The sequence below is a fragment of the Rhincodon typus genome, chromosome 8, assembly GCF_021869965.1.
Source record: "Rhincodon typus isolate 14 chromosome 8, sRhiTyp1.1, whole genome shotgun sequence".
NCBI lineage: Eukaryota > Metazoa > Chordata > Chondrichthyes > Orectolobiformes > Rhincodontidae > Rhincodon > Rhincodon typus.
The window spans coordinates 23,414,265-23,434,173 of NC_063339.1; the positions used below are offsets into that span (position 1 = coordinate 23,414,265).

Sequence of the window (19,909 nt, forward strand, 5' to 3'; positions counted from 1 at the left end):
ATTTCTTATCTTAGTCACATCTCTGTAACAGCTTCCAAGTCATAATTATGTGTTTCTATTTGTGGCGTCAACTCATCTATCTTGTCACAGGTGCAGCGAACATTCAGATAAAGAACCTTAAGCTTGACTTTTTGCTATTATTACTTGTGCTGGTTCTCATTTCTGCTGCACCCTTCTGTGTATGTTTTCTACCCCTTCCCGTCAGACTTTGATTATCATTTTCCTATACTCTCATTTATTTTTGATTTTTAAACTTTCTTTCACTCAAACCCTCAGCCCAACTTATTGGGTTAAAGCCCAATCTACAACCCTAGTTATAAGAGTCACCAGTACACTAATCCCAGAATGGTTCAAATGAATCCTATCTCAGTGCAACAACTCTCTGTTTATCCAGTACTGCTGCAGGTGCCCTATGAATCAGAACTCATTTCATGTACACTAGTGTTTGAGTAATGCATTAACTTCTCTATTATTATTTACCTTATGCCAATTTGCAAGTCACTCAGGTGCTAATCCGGTGCTGCAGACTGAGTAATGCCGGAGACCTTTCAAAAGGCTGAAGGTCATTTTTAGGCAGGTCTGCTTGCAGTTTTGAACATTAACCAAGCATTTAAATTAGCCTTCAATGCGACTGATGCCAGCATGGGGGCCATTCTCCTCCAGGAGTATTTCAGCTTGGAGTCAGATAACGGATTAGAAAAGTCTGCCATGGCTCTTTAAGTATTGCTTCCAGATTTCCTGGCCAATCTCTGAAACGAAGAATTTCTAGTTGAAGAGATTCCAATGGAGGATAGAATGGCTGAACTGTACATTGATTTCTGAGACATCAGCAACAACAGGAATGAGAAGAAGAGTTGGGAACGCTGTCCTTCAGTTGATCTCTTACTTCGAGGTCCTTCTGTTGATCAGAAGGATGGCAGTGAAATTATGTTTGCCAAGAGTGGGATGAGGAAGCTAGCCTCTCAAAAGGGCAGGAATGGATGGAAGTGACTGAGGCATTAACAGCAAGAGTATGATCCTTCAAACATGCCGAAATGCAAAAAGAGTTTCACAAACCTGAGGAAGGCAGGAAAAGTGAGTGCCAAAACGGTTTCAGTTGCCAAGCCCCACACTCTAACATCCCAAGACTCTCCCAGCAACCTTAGACCATCACAACTTGCTGTTCTTCTCGTTCCTTTCTCTCAATGCACCGCAATGGCATCTGAACAGGCAACAGACATATAAAGCCTCCCAGCTTTGTGTCATCACACTTCCATGCCCCACAGTCAACCTCCAAAACAGTCTCCTTTCCACACAATCCCGCTCAGACAATCTAAACTTTGAAAGTCTTTCATTTTTTCACTGGGTGGAAATCAGGTGAGAAGATAACTAAATAGTAAAGCAGCAGTTATTGACATCTGAGTCACTGACTTTTTTTGGAGGATGTGGTGTGGCTTTAAAGGAATGGCTTCTGTGCCTCTTAGAAACAGCAGAAGCCTTATTAGGCTCAAATCAGGATTCTTAACCATCAGCAGCACTACAAACTAATACTTAAATTTTGTCAGTTTAAAGATAATTTTACATTAGTTCGATTCAGTTGAGTTCACCTTCTTAAAAGGTTCAAATTAAACGCTTCAAACAATGTAGTTCAAATACAGATATATACCATCAGGCATGCCTGGGAGACTGAGTTAATAAATAAAATGAAGTCTTGTTGGATATAATCAAACCAGATGATACCAGCAACTAAAGTCTATTTATCTACAAAGCAAACAACAAAATAGCTATGCTTGCCAGAAACACATGGAGTCATAGAGATATACTGCATGGAAACAGAACCTTCAGTCCAACTCGTCCATGTTGACCAGAAATCCTAAATAAATCTAATTCCATTTGCCAGCATTTGGCCCATATCCCTCTAAACCCTTCTTATTCATATATGCATCTAGATGCCTTTTAAATGTTACAATTGTACCAGCTTCCATCACTTCCTCTGGCAGTTCATTCCATACACACACCACCCTCTGCATGAAAATGTTGTCCTTTAGGTCCCTTTTAAATCATTCCCCTCTCACCTAAACCAATGCCCTCTAGTTTTGTATTCCGCCATCCCGGAGAAAAGACCTTGTCTATTCACCCTATCCATGCCCCTCTTGATTTTATAAACCTCTATAAGGTCGCCCCTCAGCATCTGATGCTGAAAACAGACAAAACAGCCTTAGCCTATTCAACGTCTCCCTATAGATCAAACCCTCCAACCCTGGCAACATCCTTGTAAATCTTTTCTGAACCCTTTCAAGTTTCACAACATCCTTCCTATAGCAAGGAGATCAGAATTGCACACAGTATTCTAAAAGTGGCCTAACCAATATCCTGTACAGCTGCAACATGACCTCCCAACTCTTATACTCAATGCACTGAGCAATAAAGGCAAGCATACCAAATGCCTTCTTCACTATCCTGGGGCTCTACCTGGGACTCCACTTTCAAGGAACTATGAATCTGCACTTCAAGGTTTCTATGTTCAGCAAAACTCCTTAGGACCTTAACATTAAGTTCACAAGTCCTACCCTGACTTCCCTTTCCAAAATGCAGCACCTCACATTTATCTAAATTAAACTCCATCTGCCACTCTTGGCCCATCTTATCAAGATCCCATTGTACTCTGAGGTAACCTTCTTTGCTGTCTGCTACACATCCAATTTTGGTGTCATCTACAAACTTACTAACGCTACCTCCTATGTTCACATCCAAATCATTTATATAAATGATGAAAAGCAGTGGACACAGCACCAATCCTGGGGCACACAGCTGGTCGCAGGCCTCCAGTCTGAAAAGCAACCCTCCACCATCAACCTCTGTCTCCTACCTTCAAGCCAGTTCTGTATCCAAATGGCTAGTTCTACCTGTATTCCATGTGATCTAACCTTGCTAATCAGTATACTATGAGGAACCTTGTCGAATGACAGATTTCAAACTCAATATCCAATGACCTAGCTGTTGCACAGATAATCCTTTTCTTCATTGAGATTATCAACACCCTTAAATTGATATAAACATTTCCAACACTGATGTAGTCCATGCCTCATTGCCGCTATTACCTGGAGAACTTCTATACATTCACATCAAACATGGTGTTTGAAACTCTTACTTAATAGTCCCTTTGGGATTAGCGCCTCCTTAATTAAATATTATTGTTAAAACTCAATCTGTTAATAACGTGGCAATGGTTTTTTCTGTCTGCGTAAATTGATGTAAATATAAAACAATGGAGCATTTTAGACTGACTGCTTTATCTTTTAGAATGTACATGTGTGTCTGTATGTCACACTGCAAAACAATGTTAGCCAAGAATCTGGGGCTATCTTGCTCCATTGCATTTGCACAATATGGATAAACTCCATTTCAAAATACAAAAAGTTATTAAGATTTGATAGTAAAAATGAACAAAAATACAGCCTTTATTCATTTGTGATTAATAATTACTTAGTGTTGAATTAGTCATTTGTGCAGAAGTTGAGTATAGCCGAAAAAAATTTTGTCAAATCTTTACATCTTGTACTCATAAGAACAATTTGTAAGAATATTGGTTCAAGGAGAAATCCAATATTTATACTGCACGAGAGGAGAATGCCGATTGGTTGGCAAGAAGATTTTGATTGATAGATGTAGTGCTTTAGAGAATGCACCTGGTAATAATTGTAATTTCTCGCTGTATATTACGCAAATTCATATAAGTCCTTCAAGTGGTCAGTCTTGATCCTGAACAGTGCCCAGTCTGCCACAGAAGGATAAGGTATCTCAAAACTTGGAGTAACGGGTGGAGCTAGCTGTTTGACACTGTTATCATGCAGTAGCAATACAAATGGTGCTCAGCACTAACAGGATGCTGCTAAACAGACATTCTACCTGTCACACAAATGAGTAATGAAGTACATGAGTTTCAGTGGCAGTGTCAAGACAAGTATTTAGCCTGTAAATGTGAAAGATTGGTGGATCAAATCAAACAACATATCCATTTAGGTGTTTGCCATAAGCTGGGTACTGACTACCCAAACAGGCTGCACTTGCAAAACGTGCAACAGAATGTCCAACATTAGACGTGATTCTGCAATTGGACAACATTTGATTATGTGAAGAATGACTCTGAAAACCAATTTAGGATTGTCAGTTGGGCTCAAAGTGTGGCACACTTACATGTATTGGAAGCTACATATATTAATTAACAATTCTTTGTAGACAGACACTGCACTTGTTTCAAATCAACCCAAGTACATGACAGCCATTCACTGGTTAATTACACAGGAACAATGAGCCAACTAATCAGGGCCAACCTGCCTAGTTCAAAATCTAAATAAAGCCTGGAAATTAACTGTCAATATTAATTGGTGCATTCTCTATGGCAATAGCTCTACCAATCAGAGTCCACTTGCCAACCAATCAGCATTTCCTCTCATGTAAGATAAATCTTGGTTTTCCACTTGAATTGGTATTTCTTTTCAATTGACCTGATGAAGGCAAGATGAAAAGCTTCAACACAATGCACCCTTGTTCAGCAATACTCACATTCTTCCATTACTGTTTCATTGAGGTGTTTCATCTAATTGTTCATCAGTTTCTGGTTGATAAGTAAGTTAATCAATATTTTGAGAATAAGTGTGTTGTAGGCACAATGATTCTTACATTGTTACAAAAATCTTAAATAAAATATCAAAACTAGGATTGGTTACAACACAATTGCATGAATTTTGGCACTTGACAGTCAACGTCTAAAGCTGCAGACTATTTAGAGGAGGTTTTTGGAAAGGCTTGTGTAACATCTGAGACCTGGAGTATCATCAATACTCCTCCTTGTCCCACAAAAATCATTTTCCTCTCCACACATCCTGCAACGTCAAACTTTCCTTCATCCTGGGATTATCTTGTCATCCCTCATTAATTTTCTTGAAGCCACTGCATCTCTGATGCTTTTGATTGGCAGCTCCTCCAAATTTTGTGGAATGTTAATGAGGCCTGACCATATAAATTGATTGGATCTCAGACTGCTTCCTTGAACAGCCAGCAAGTTCACTCTGCTTGTTAACAGTTTGATGTAATTGATCACACTGAAAGAAGACAATAAATTTGTTGTTGAATTTGAGCCTCCATTATAAGGTTATGGCTTCCTTCGTCCACAGGAGATCCAAAATGTGTGATTAATGATCTTCACTGCACTAAGTAAGCAGATACCAGATTTGAATGCTTGAATGCTATTCAAATCTCTTGCAGGACAGTACGCCCATAAATATCAAATGAGGAAAGGATTGGGCTACCTTTCACTAAATCGTCTGCTTTTACCTGTTATTTTTAACAGGTCTTACAGATGAAAATGAAACTCAGTGAGGCACCAGGGAGCATCAGCAGCACCTGCAAGACATATTTTAGGAAGAATCAATACTTTCAAAAGTGAAATGGGATCCTTGGAGGTGGAAGTAGAACAAGGAGAGCATTTGGTCCATGTTTGAAAGAGCCATTTAAATTATTCCACAGACCAATAAATAAAAATTTTAATAACAAAAGCAAAAGTCTTAATACCAAATGGTGTGGGAAACTATTGTGCAGTTCTCCCCAGGCAGAAAGGTGCCCAATAGCCACTACTTTCTGCCTTCTATTCCTTGACCAATTATGTATCCAAACTACAAAAATCTTTTTAACTCATTTGCTTCATTTTTTAAAATGGATTTGTTAAGTGATATATACTTCCTCTTTTATTTCACCAAAGAACTCAGTCAGCTTACCTAGACACAATTTGGCTGAAACAAATTGGACTGGTTATCTCATATTAATCCATGATTCTCTGAGTAAAAATTTATTTTGACCTTGACAGTGTGTCTATTAGTCTTGCAAGAACTGATAACAGATCAATAGGCCTTTAGTGCCCATATTTACCTCACGGCATTTTTTGCAGCATTTGAAATTGTTCAGGCCTCTGAGACCTCTCTATATTGAAGAGGTATTAAAAGAATGTATTCAGAATGCTGCTAACCCACTCTTCCACAAACAACTAAGGATACACCAGATTTGGACCAGGTGACGGTTTGACTTTCAATATTGCCAACCTATATAGCATTTTGTTTCTGTATATTGTAGTCATATCTAATGTCTCTACTTTCCTCTCTTCTGCTCTGACTTTAAGTTCATCCTTTTCTTTTATGAAAGTACTAATGTGTATACCAGACATGTCCTCTACTTCCACCAGACTTCCTTTTTTGCTGCTACTTGGCTCTATCATTACTTTAATACTTTTTTTAACATTCATTAAAGATCTTGTTTTTGTTAAGTTAGCTGCTAATTTTTCTCACGCTTTCTCTTTGCTATCTTTCTCTATTTTGGCTGATTTTGTACAGTATTTAAAACTTGATAATTGTAAAAAATTCTGGGGATTTTGTGCTTTTTAAACACCCTTTTCATTTCCTAAATATTTCCTTTATCATCCTAAGATCTTGAGATCTGCTGGTTCGTTTGTCATCCTCATGCCAATATGTCTGACTTCTACATACTGTATCTCCACCCTGGAGGCCTGCTATTTATTGTTAACTGCTTACCTGGACAATCTTTGTTTCTAATCCACCCATGCCAAACTCGGAAGTTGGTTATTTTTCACCTTTTTCTTTCTTTTCTGATTTCTATAATTACTTTAAATATAATTCTACTATGATCACTATTACCCAGATGTTCTCCCACTGAAACAGGCTCTACTTTTCTTACATAATTCACCAGAACAAACTTCAGCACTATTCCCTTTCTCCACCTGAAAAAGGAGCATTAACTCTGAAAGCTCGTGATTTCAAATAAACCTGTTGGACCATAACCTGGTGTCGTGTGACTTCTGACCTTGTCCACCCCAGTCCAACACTGACACGTCTACACCTTTTCTCTATGGGCTAGAAACATACTGATTAAGGAAGCTCTACTGTATATATTTTAGGCATTCTTCTCTCTCCTTGGCCTTACTTTTTTTTCAGGTTTATACTAGGGTAATTGAAGTCCCATTCTATTACTGTTGTGTCATTTTTTAAAAAGTATTTACGTCTACAACTCAGTATTTGGGTCTATAATAAACTCTCAGCAATGCAACAACTTACTTTCAATTTCTTAACTGTAAATGAACAGATTCAGTTTTTGAATCTGCTCCAGGATGGTAATATTATCTTTTATCATTATTGCCATACTCTCTGCTTTTCTTTTTGCTTCTCTATCCTTGCTGAACACATTGCTGCCCCAAGTATTTAATTTGCAGTCCTTCCCAAGATCTCCTGGTGGCCACAATGTCATAATTTGTGCACACAGCTCATTGATCACATTTGTAAAGCTGCTTAACATACATTCATTCCAATGACACTGTAATCAGTTTTTCTCTTTTCTGCAAATAATTCCTATGCTTTCAAAATAGGCAATAGGCAAAACTTCACCACATCACACTTAAGTATTTCTCATTTGTTCACTGCTGAGAATCACTCTTAAAATTGCCCATGAGATACAATAATAACATGTATTTACTTATCACCTTTAACATGGCAAAACATCCAAGTGTGGTTCAAGGAGGGTCATCAAATAAAATCTGACACCGAACTACATAAGGAGATATTAAGATAGATGATCAAAAAACTTGGTGAAAGAGGTAAGTTTTAAAGGATCATATTAAAGGAGGAGAGTTAGAGAGGCAGACAGGTTTTGGGTGGGAATTACAGAGCTTGGGGTTTAAGCTGCTGAAAGCACCAGATGTAGATCTGAGACCAGAAGCATGGGAAAGATGCAGGAAAATTCCCGTGTCTTTCTGCCTATAACAAGAGGGCTGTCTATCATTGCTTTTGAAAACTACGGATTTAACATTACATTTACATAACAGTTACCATCATGGACACTCAGGATGATTCTGACCCCTCCCCCCTCACCTTCATTTACCACATGTCATGAATGACTGACAGGTTCCACAGAAAGCTGCTCAAGACTTGGCTTTTTTGTTTAATTCACAGAATGTTTCTTCACGAAAACTAAAAAGAATTTTAAAGTAATACAAGTTTTGGTATCAAAACAGATAAGTCTCATTCAGACAGGCTAGAAACTTGAGGATAGTAATAGGTTCTGAAGCTTTTCCAAGGAGCTATTGGAGCTAAACAGACAGCCGTATTATGTATCTGTGTGGTACTCAACCTGTGAATGCATTAACAAATGAAATACTCATCAATTCTATAGAATTGACATCACTCTCCTGGGTGAACACAAATGATATTCAACAAGAAACTTAGTTAACAAAAAAATCAAGAATCTTGTGGACAATTCTGCATTGGTTAAGAATATGTATGTAACTGTATGGCTTAAAAATATTTGTGAGCATTTATTTCTGATCTGAGTATTAATATAAAACGTCTGCTCAATCTAGCTTAGCAGCTGTTTATGTTGAAAATTAAGTTGTTTAAATGAATTGCCTTAGAACTTGTTCACCTTAGCTTTGCTATAAACTTCAATTATATAGCAGCCAACACAAAGACCAAGACAATTTAATATAAATGGTTTCTTGCCTTACCTTCAGAGCTGTTTCTATAATTATGCATCCAAAATAATTTCACATTTGCCCAATGCCAACTGTATCACTTCTCACTAACAGCCAGCAAACTGATTATGTCATTAACTGTTAATCATGAGTAATCTTTCTAAAGCAGTTGTTGCTTTCTGGAAACAAAGGGATGAAAATGAATCATTATTATGAACTGAAGTCCGGAAATGATAGCATCTTGAAACTATTTTAATAAATTTCTATGTGCTAGTATCAAATTCCTTAATTGTTAATTTAATGGAGCTGTTCAAAGCAATTGACACGGTACCTTTGTTAAAATGATAGACAGGATACATTAGATCACAGTAATGATTGCAATGCTGGAAGCCAGATTCAATAGATGTGAAGCTGAAAAAGCACAGCAGGTCTGACAGCATCCAAGGAGCAGGAAAGTCAACGTTTCAGGTTGAAACCCTTCCAAAGGATTGCAGATTAGGTGGCTTGGCTCTGCTAAATTGCCCCTAGTGTCCAGGGATATGTAGGTTAGGTGGATTAGCTGTGGGAAATGCAGGGTTACAGGAATACGATAGCGGGGTGAGTCTGGGTGGGATGCTCTCCAGAGTCAGTATGGACTTATTGGGCCAAATGGCCTGTTTCCATACCGTAGGGATTCTATGAATATTCTATTCATTTGTTGTAGGGACAACCCAAAAGAACACAAAAGCTCAATTTTTAACAACTAAAGAGTTAGTAATTTCTTAAGGGGATTGACAAGAGAAATTTATTTTTCAGAGTGGTCAGGGAGCACTTGCTCTCACAATTTTGAGTTCTTTGATCAACATTATACCTACAAGTCATTCATTCATTATTTTATTCCATAAAGAGAATCATTTAGTTTTAGAATTCAATGATGTGTGTGCACAATTGAACTCTAGATTCTCAGTACTTCCTGTAGAGAAACTTGAAAATGATAGTTCAACTGCTTTAACTAGTGAATAAATAAAACATAAAGAAAAAGCAGATCTTATGTTCCATACCTGGTCTATGTTGCACAACAAGGAATCGACCCTTTCAGAACAGGTGGGAAAGCGATGTAACTGTCAAGTCAAAATGGCAAAAATAACTGGCTGTTCCTTTGTAAAAAAGAAAATTACTGGCAAATTGCCTTTGAGACTTTCCACAGTCAATTGATGAAGGTTTTTAATATGTAAAACATGGTGTTATGCTTCAGAAGCTTGCTCCATTAGGCCACCTAGTGGCTGCAACTACGCAGTCACAGACAACAGCAAAATTAAATGGGAAATGTTGACATAGCAATTTATAATGAAAGTGGAAATGTGTCGAAAATTCATAAACACCAGAAGTAGCATACTTACTTATGAACAGAACATTAATTTTTTGCCCAAATAGCATTCTCCAACAGCTTAGCTTGGAATATATATGCCATAGACAATACTTAACATATATTTTAAATTGACCCTAACAATTCTTTAAACATATTTTAAACATTAATCTACGGTTTTTCCTTCAAATCATGCATAGACTTGGTCAGGATCTTTATGAAACATCTTCTTTTCACTTTTTCTTGTTGGAAGGAAGTACCAACAAAGTTGGTTGGGTTATCCAAAGTACAGTTTAAACATTGCTCATTCTTCAACTGATTTATGAAAAGTATTTGAGTCTTTATATACACTTGAAAAACCGACTGATTATTTGTTACCCACAGCTTGGTTCAGGCATGTCACATGTGCAAAATGTCTGTGGGCAGCAATGTGGGTGCTTGTGATTGTGTATTATGTATCGTTCTATGTTAATTACATTAACGTTAAATTTACACTTTCATTTCATTTGATTTAGCATCGATCTGTTAATTTATGTTTGTTTTGATTCTGATTTGTTTTAAAGTAGAAGTTACAAAAAGTGAAATTAGAATCCCTACAGTGCAGATAGAGGCCATTCAGTCCATCAAGTCTGCACCAACCCTCCAAACAGTATCCCACCCAGATCCAACCACCCCAAACCCATAACCCTACATTTATCATAGCTAATCCACCTAGCCTGCACATCTTTGGATGGTGGGAGGAACCAAAGCACCTGGCAGAAACCCACTCAGACATAAAGCAAACTCCACACAGTCACCCAAGGTTAGAATTGAACCCAGATCCCTGGCACAGCAAGGCAGCACTGTGTCACCCTAACTTGGTAGCAATTTTTTCATTTGGCCATTCTGTAAATTTGATCAATTTTTGGTTTAAAATTCTCTCACCAAGTTTGTAATAAATTGTCCACTAAAAGAAGCATAAAATGTCAAACTTCAATGAGGACACCTCTCCACGGCCACAATTAAAAGGTAACATCACTTAGGAAGGAATACACCATTTCATCTTCCTAATCCCAATTTGTATTTTTAACAACCATTAAATGTATTGGACACAAATATATGCAAAACAAAGCTGAATCATGAAAACGATGCAGTGTTTGATGTTGCACTAACTCTCCAAAGGGTATTTGGTGATTTCAGTTTCTAAAGAACAATCTTCCAATGTTCAATCATAGCAATCGCAATTGAACTCCAGAAGAAGGATTTGTCCTTTGTACATGTCTGCACTCAAGATGTTTTAGTGCATTTCTTCTCAGTTTGCTCATGTCATCTGGTGCTTCTAAGTTCAAGAACTTCCCAGATGCAATTACTATCTGTAATTTGTCAGCAGATATGATATTCAATCATATTTGTCACAACAAGAAATGCAATCTAAGTGCTTTTTGTTCAGCCATGGCAAGATACACTACTAAAACAGAACTACACTTCCAATAAGGCATAGCCTTTGAGTAAAAGCAAAGCAGTTGAGATTAAACAGCTTGAGTCATAGTAAGAAGGTTTTGTTGTTTTTCTGGGATAAATAGCTTAAAGAAATAAGGAAAACATACTGTTTTGCAGAAAATTATTAATGTTAATTTGCAAATTCTCATTGCATATTTTGGAAGATCTTACATGTTAATGGGCTGAGAAACATTAATTGAGCCAATGTAAAAGGGAAGATAACAGATTCAAAGTCTTCAATCAAATGACAACTTCTAAGTCATTAAGTGGTACTCTCAGTTGGCACCATGAATGAAGAGATAAGACATGCCAGAAGCTTGAAGCATTTATATAGATGGAGCAGGGTACAGAATGTTTATTATATGTTGTGGTATTGTGTTATTCGTAATTCATAAAATTTTGGAAACTTCCTGGAGCATGATCACTATCAAACGTCTTTAACTAAAGTAACAAGAATATAATTGAACTATTATATGTTGCTCAGGTTAAAAATTATGAGGTAGAGACGTACCAAATCAGGAGATATTGAAGATAGCAAGTAAATTTTTGGAGAACAGAAAGGATGGGGGTTTCAAAAAAAAGCCAGAAAGTTTCTTAGATAATTAACTAGAGTAGAATAAACAGTGGTTAGAGGATAAAAAGAATCTACACAAGTAGAGATTTTAAAAATGTTAGTTAAATTAGTGTGTTTATCTTACTGGTGTCTATGATGGTCCTGTGCAGTAACACTGGTGGATTTTACTAAAATTGGCACACGCTATAATATGTGAATCCTCTTTGTAGCTTATTACAGCAGTGCACTGCACAAATAGTACATATGACTTGAAAACACTCCCAAAAAATGCAACACTTGCATGTGTGAATTTATCTGTGGCTACATTTTTTTTGAACACGTCAAAGACAGCAGACTTACAGGCTACAAAAGAGTCATGGGTAACTGGAAACTTTGATAGTTGCATTAATAGACATCCATGCACTGACATTTCTAATGTCAGCAAGAATCTATTTAGTTCCAAAAGACAATTTTGTGATTTGATGAATTGTTTCATTACAGTTAGCATTTTGTCACTTTCCATATGTGTTTTGCTTTAAACAATATAATTAAATGTTCATGTTTGATTCATATTCATTTTCACTAACATACAGTTCCACATTAATTAGTATACTTTTGCAATTATGCAATTTTGGAATTTTTAAACACTTTCATTTTTTCAATCTTTAGAAAAAAAAACTCTCCAAAGCATTTTCGTGCATCCTGGTTGGCTTTTGAAGAGAATTGAGACATGTTATTTAAGTTAGCATTTTTCTTGATTTCTCATGACAACTGAAATGAACCATTACAGCAGAGTTTCCCTCAGGAACCTGCAAGTTATCAATGTCCAGTTGTGTACAAAATTTAAGATACTTATTTGCTAACATGCAGATTCTAATTATTCCCCTGACCATTGTAGCGAGAATCTGATTCGAGGTTAGTAAAAATCTCAAGGATACTCACATAAGATAAACTGTCAGAATTTTTAAAGCATTTACTATAGCCCCACCACATCTTTAAACCATGCTTCAATGGGCAAAATATTGAAGTTTATAAGTATGTCTGAGTGGGCAACGTTTGCTTTACGTACACAATAGTAAAAGCACTTTATGAAACTAATGTTTGCTAATGACCTTGACTTCTGTAACTTGTCTTCTCATCAAACTTCAATCTATAAAGAAATAAGACATGGAAAAGCAATGTTCCAAAAGAATGATCCGCTTAATGTGAAGCTAATAATCTGTCATGGAACAGATCATGCTGACCTATTGTTAATTTTTTGAAACTGGATACTTGCGGAAGGGTCTGTGGAAAGAACTGTGTTTAAAAAAAAGTTCACTACAGTTGCCATTGCATTGAAACACGGCCACAAACTGAGGCTAAGTTTTAATTACTTTTTTTCCACCAACTTAATGTTTCCATTCTAGGCACTACATATTTCAGTTTAAACTATCGTGGATGTTAAATGGAGGTTGAGAACTTTGCCCTTTTAATAAGTAAAACGGTTTATTAAGTGGGTGTCACAACTTTGGAGGTTCTCCGTGCATCACAGCATTGGGACTGTCACAACTCTGCATCAATCACAATTGATGGATATAAGCATACAACAACATGGCGGATATTAGATAACGCGCAGGAGGAACCCAGTGTGTTGAGTGCCTGCATCTGCTTTCCTTCAGCCTGGGAATGTACACACATTTGCCAGTGCTTTTCTGCGCGGTTTGAACGCAGGCAAAACAAGACAGAAGGCAGAGCGTGACCCTCGGACTGCGAGCACTGTTCATTCAGACCTCATAGCCATGGGTGAAGGAAGGGGTTGAGCCTACAGTCACTTCAACCCGCACACGGACATTCCAGGGGGATAAAGCCAACCTAGTGGCTGTCAAATACAGGGCAGTACACAATGGACACGCTACATCGGTCTGAAAAATTGCTGCAACGTGTTAAGCGTAGATTAGATTCAGGGGCGAGCCGGAGCGAAAGTCTTTGCATATGCAGGTCGAACATGATGCTACTCACTCAAGGACGAGACCGGGTGCAGTGGAGTGATGTGATTTTTTTGTTTTCCTAAAAAAAATATACGTTTGCAGCAGCTCTTGGGACTCTCTCGCTCGTCCACTTGCAAACTGACACAAGGCTCGCTCTGAACATTGTCAACGACGCGTTGCCAAAGATTAACAGAGTGGGGCGGCGAGGGGTGCATTTTGTGTGTGTGCGTTCTGCAACGCTGCTGTTCCTCAACCCTTCCAGCTGGCTTTGGAAAAGGAGCGACGCCGAGGTGATTGGGGGCGCAGGGTAGCCTTTCGGTCACATTCAGAAGGACCCGCGGTGCTATCTTCATTTCCGAACCGCGGGGCGGAGACCATGAACGGCTTGGCTCCAAAGCTGCCTTCGGAGTGTATACATACACTGGACGTCGCCTGTTGCAGCGATCGCTTGAAAGCGTGATCCTTCGTCTTCATTTAAAATTACCGCTTGGGAAGAACCCCACCCCCCTCCTTCCCCTTCTCCCACCCAACCCCCAACCTTTTTGGCTTTGCTAAGTTTGTGTTTTCACTCCGCGATCGCCCAATACATGTTTGCAGGCGGCAGTTTTATGTCGCGGCCATTGCGACTTTGAGGCAGGTCCTGGCCTCAGGATAAACAAGAACAGTCAAGTTGTCTTAAAGACAGAGACGGACAGCTCTCCCCCTCTATCACCACCCCCACCCCGTCCTTCTATTTCCAGAACCCCGCGGTTTCCCAGTTTGTGCGTCGAGAGAGAGAGAAAGGCTCGAGTTGCCTCATGTCCCGAGGAACAAGTCGCCCAAAGGACAACTTCACTGTGAAGAGACTCAAAAGTATTTCTGGAAGATTCTAACACCCCCAGGACACACACACACACACAAAAAAAGTTTGCGGGACCAGTTGAAATTGGGAGCTGTTTTACCGTGCGGTCATCCCGCTGCAGTTTAATGAGTTGTGACTTTATTTTAATCGTGCAGGCGGGATGCTGAACGCTGAACTGTCATTGACTCTCTGTCCCTGGATTCTGAAGCGCTACTTCCTCGCTTCCCTGTTCTTTCTCTTTCAGGTGAGTGCAGGAGTAAGTTTGTCAAGCGCCGTTTGTTTTCTGCTCTCCCCGGGCGTGCACACACACACACTCTACATGCTTGTGGTTTAATACAAGTTTGTTTTCTTCCCCTCCTTCCGCTCTCTCAGCTTTCTCAGGGCGAACTCCAGAAATCAGGCGGGAGATCGGTTTTTGAGACGGGGACTGACGACTGCCATGAGATCTGTTCGTGTCGACTACCCCCGTTACCCCCTCCACCGCCACCCCCTCCACCACCCAGGCAATTCGTGTTTCCAAGTAAGTGGCTACCATCCATCTTCGAACCCCCACCCCCCAGCAGAGATTCTGTGTGTGTGTGAGTTGCAAATAGCTCACACAAGCGATGCACAGCAAAAATTGAGTGGAACTAGGGCTAGCCCTCTTTCCTATTGAGCATCTTCCTCTGACCTCAGTGAGGACAATTCGCTCCGCGGTAAGAGATGGACGTGGTCCCAAACCTCCCCAACCCTTTCCGCCCTCATCTGGACCTCCCTTGGCCGAGTTCTCTCGTTGCCTAGCTTCGTGTTGTGCGCGTCACTGCTGACACCACGGTTCACTTCCACTCAGCAGCAACAGTGACAAAGGCTCCAATTGCAAGTGAAGTGTTGCAGCACTGGGAGATTCCAGTTAGTTTCTGAAGAATTTTTACTATTTCGAGATCCTTGAGCCGCGTTAGAGCACTCACAGCATGAGTGCCATTTCATATAAGTCTAACTGATTGTAAAAATTGTAGATCTCAACCTCTCCCAAAAAAAGTGCAACACCCATCAATTTAGTATAGCATAGATATTTATTATACAGGATTCTTACTTTTCCTAATTAATTCTGCTGGGATATATACCGCGTGAACTAAATGACATATATAAACTTGCTGAAAACTGCTACACAATAGCTTAAAACAGTTGGCAAATAATATATTTATTGGACAAAGTTAATTACAGTATACTGTACAGAGTTCATTTGCCACCAGTCAGCACTCTCCTGTTATACAGCATAAATGCTGTTTTCCCATTACATTGATATTGTTGCAAATTGTTATATTGAGTCAAAGATGAAAAGCTTTGATAAAATGCCTTTTTACAGCCATGCTTAAGTTCTGTATTAAGACATTATATTTAATTACAGTGGGAAAATCATCATTTCTGTGGTCCAGGGCAAAGGCCACTATTTGTTTCATCACTCTTTTAAGGAAGAAACATCAAAAGCTTAACTTGCAAAACCTACTCGGGTCTATCAAATATTTAGTTGCGTTCAGACATAACTCCCCTCAGCATAAATGTTTTCCTCCCTTATCAGTGAATGTTGGACTATTTTCACATCAGTACTGGTGACATTTTTAATTCAATTTTTATATTCGCTTTTATTGACGGTAATTATTCAGGATTTTGTTTTTTCTAAGATTTATGAAATACTGAGCGGATGTCCATGAACTGCAAGCTTTCAGTGAAAGCCTGCCTCAGGCTCTAGCTAGATAACAATAGATCAAGTCAGTGCATAGCTGGAGCAAATTACATCATTGTAGTCATGAGATTATGCAACTTAAGGTTAATAATTGTGCTGTTCATCCCTTCAAGTGGATCTGTTATTGTGATAGCATGTGGAAAATGATTTATTTTTCTATGGTTGGCATGAATATTACAAGGATTTGGGGCAAATGAAGTGAAGCAGTAACCACCATGGTCAGTTTTGTTTTTCACTTTTTTTGTTCAAAATTGTGTTCAATGTAGTGCTGCTAATTTTAATGACTGTGCTACACAATGTGCAGTGAAATAATTTGAGAGGTATACATTAACAGTGAACCATCTACTTGCTCGTATCTAATCTGCAATACAGATTGCACAAATTTCAAAAATCAAAATATAAATTTATTTTAAAAATTACTATTGTGCATTAACATTTAGAAATGATCTCAACAGGCAATGTTTGTTTTGTTTACCAACAGCTTTTAGAAGGAAATCTTTGTGAGGAAGTATGCATAATCACTGGACCTTTGAGACAAATTAGATCTTTGTTGAGAATAGTTTTGGCATGAAGTGTAAGTCAAAGGGAAAATAAGATATTCTTTTAATTTCTAATTGAGCTTTTTTTTTCTTCCTGTAGGACCATTTCAAATAACGTTTGGGTCATGGGTTGAAATTCAAAAAACCTTAGCTCTCCAGAGACCCATGTAATGAAGAGTAATTTGCCCATAAACTCAGTAGAAAATACCTATCTGCTACAAGAAGCTTGAAATGGTCATTACTTCTACTGAATAAATTTTACCCTGCTCTCTCTGTCAGTCACAACTTATATTTATAAAGCAACTTTGACATAATAAAACAAATAAGGTCCTTTACGTAAGTGTTATAAAGCAAAATGTTAGCCCAACCATTTTAGGTCAGATGAGCAAAATATTGGTCGGGGAGATATGTTTAAAAAGGACAAAAGTAAGGGTGAGAGGCAGAAAGATGTAAGGAATGTATTCCAGTGCTTAGGGCCTAGTCAGAGTAATATTATCTTCCCAAAACTTTCTTCACTATCTACATAATTGTATATCTATTAATGTTGTTATAGCTTAAATTTATAATCACATAGAACATTTTAATATAAATGTGACTCTGTCTTATTCCTTATAAGGCAAACTCACTTAGAAATACATTACCCTAATTTATAGTTGTAATCGTTAAAGGGAAACAGCTACTTGTTTCAATGTATACATACACAGAAAAGCCGTAAATACTCTTGCTTTCTTGCATTGTTAGTGGATACCCTGTGGCATTGTTCACATTAAATGAGATGGTGCCCTCTGTCCAAGGTACAGGAGTTTAATACTATGTAAAGCACTGAATATTATTCTGGTAAAATTGATTGTGTCCTGTTTAACAAAACAAAGTCTAATTGTTCTTAAGTAATCATAAAATTGGTTCATCTAGAGTTTGATTGTTATTTGATTCAGCTCCCAAGAGAAAATGCACCCTGTAAGTAACCAGATTTACTTGTGATTGCTTTCATTTGTAACAAATTACTCAGAATCTGCAGTATCTGCGGCATGACATGGACTCTCGTGGCATTGTAGCAGCGTTGCTACTTCTAGACCAGGAGCCTGTATTCAATTCCCATTTGCTCTAGGGGTGTGTAGTTACATCTCTGAACAAGTTGATGAGGAAAAACACCTACAACATGACAGTTTTAGAGAACAGCCATACTGGACTAAAAACGTTAACTTTAAATCTCTGTGCAGATGCTGCCAGATTTGCTGAGTTTCTCCAGCAATTTCTGTGTTTGTTGCAATGTGACATCTGTCTGAACTGATACGGCATTTTCATTTTTGCCACTAAGTACTGAACATAACAAGTCCAGGATGTGCTGATTGGGTACACTAGATGAAAATGTGAAAGAAAGTGTGCCTGAATTTACTGAAATGCGCAAATCAATCAGCAACTCCAGTTAACTGTAGATTGATATTTAAGCATGAAAATCTTGTAAATAGCTGTCGGAGATATGTTGCATTGCCATAGTTGTGTAAAATATCATGTTGGTGTCTAATTTACTATTCAAGTATCCTGGCCAGGTAAGGTTACTGTGCTTGCAGCATAGATAATGCACTAAACTGCAGAATTTAGGACTTGCTGATATCAATTTTAGTAAGAGCTGTATACCAGAATGGTTTTAGCGATGGAGCATTATAATTTTAGGGATCAACTCGAGAAACTGGACAACTCTACTTTGAACAGAAGAATCTAATTGGAGATTTGATATAAGTACTTGAGTGCGGAAGCAGGACATTCAGCCCATTGAGTCCACACTGACCCTCTGCAGAGCATCCCACCCAGACCCACCTTCCCTACCCTGTAACTCTGCATTTCCCATGACTAACTCACCCAAGCCTGCACATCCCTGGACAGTATGGGCAATTTAGCATGGCCAGTCCACCTAACCTACACATCTTTGGACTGTGGAAGGGAACTGGAAAAAATCCACACAGACACGAGGAAAATGTGCAAACTCTACACAGTCGCCCGAGGGTAGAATCAAACCTGGGTCCCTGGTGCTGTGAGGCAGCCGTGCTAACCACTGAGCCACTGTTTTGGCCCATTGTTATGAAGGGTTTAGCAAAATATTAAATAAGACGTTGTTTCCAGTGGCTAATGGGTTGATAACCTGGAGGCATATACTTAAGATGACAGACAAAAGAAGTAGAGGTGGCCTGTGCAAAATTTTTCACACAAAAAGATAGGATTTGGAATGCACTGCATGGCAGGATTTTGGACAGATTCAGTATATTTTTTAAAGGAATTGGATAAATCATCAAAAGAGAAACAAATTACTAATGATAAAGAAATAAGCAGGTGAGTGGTAATAACTGGATTTTTCTTCAAAATAACTGGACTGAATGGATTTGTGTGTTATTCTATTCAATAAGTTTTAAGGACACTTTTTATGGAGTGCTACTATTAATTACTCTAAAATGACCTCTCTGGCACTGAAACTAATCATTTAGAAGTATGGTGCTGCATTCCTTTATTTTTCAATTTTTATTGAAATTTTATTTTTCGTGGTTTTAATCTTGTTAATTGTTTAATTTTTTTGATTGTATGTTACCTTTCTCTTAATTTAGTCTTTTATTTAAGGTTTTGGAGTAGATCTGTAGCTCGGGTTGTGGGTGTTGAGGTTGGTTGGCTTGCCGAGCTGGTTTGTTGTTTTGCAGACGTTTCGTTACCATGCTTGGTAACATCCTCAGTGCAGCCTCCGATGAAGCGTTGGTGCGTTTTCCCACCTGGTTTTTAAACTCTGGGGACTGTTGAGATGGATTGCCTCACTTCCGGTTTTCCTTCGTAGTGGAATGTATATGGGGTCGAGTTCAATGTGTTTACTAATAGCATGCTTTGTGGAGTGCCATGCTTCCAGAAATTCTCGTGCTTGTCTCTACCTAGCTTGTCCCAGGATCTTGGTGTTGTCCCAGTCAAAGTT

At 38.4% G+C, this 19,909-nt stretch overlaps 1 protein-coding gene across 4 annotated transcripts in view; it reads left to right on the forward strand.

The window, feature by feature from the left end:
• The first annotated feature begins 13,386 nt into the window (after positions 1 to 13,386).
• The window catches only part of prima1 (proline rich membrane anchor 1), a 150,203-nt gene continuing 143,680 nt past the window's right edge, over positions 13,387 to 19,909 (forward strand). For all 4 annotated transcript variants that reach the window (XM_048599755.1, XM_048599754.1, XM_048599753.1 and 1 more), the window contains exons 1-2: positions 13,387 to 14,941; positions 15,070 to 15,217. In XM_048599755.1, coding sequence (XP_048455712.1) covers positions 14,858 to 14,941; positions 15,070 to 15,217 — 232 coding nt within the window. In that variant the 5' untranslated portion in view covers positions 13,387 to 14,857. The remainder of the gene's footprint in view (positions 14,942 to 15,069; positions 15,218 to 19,909) is intronic.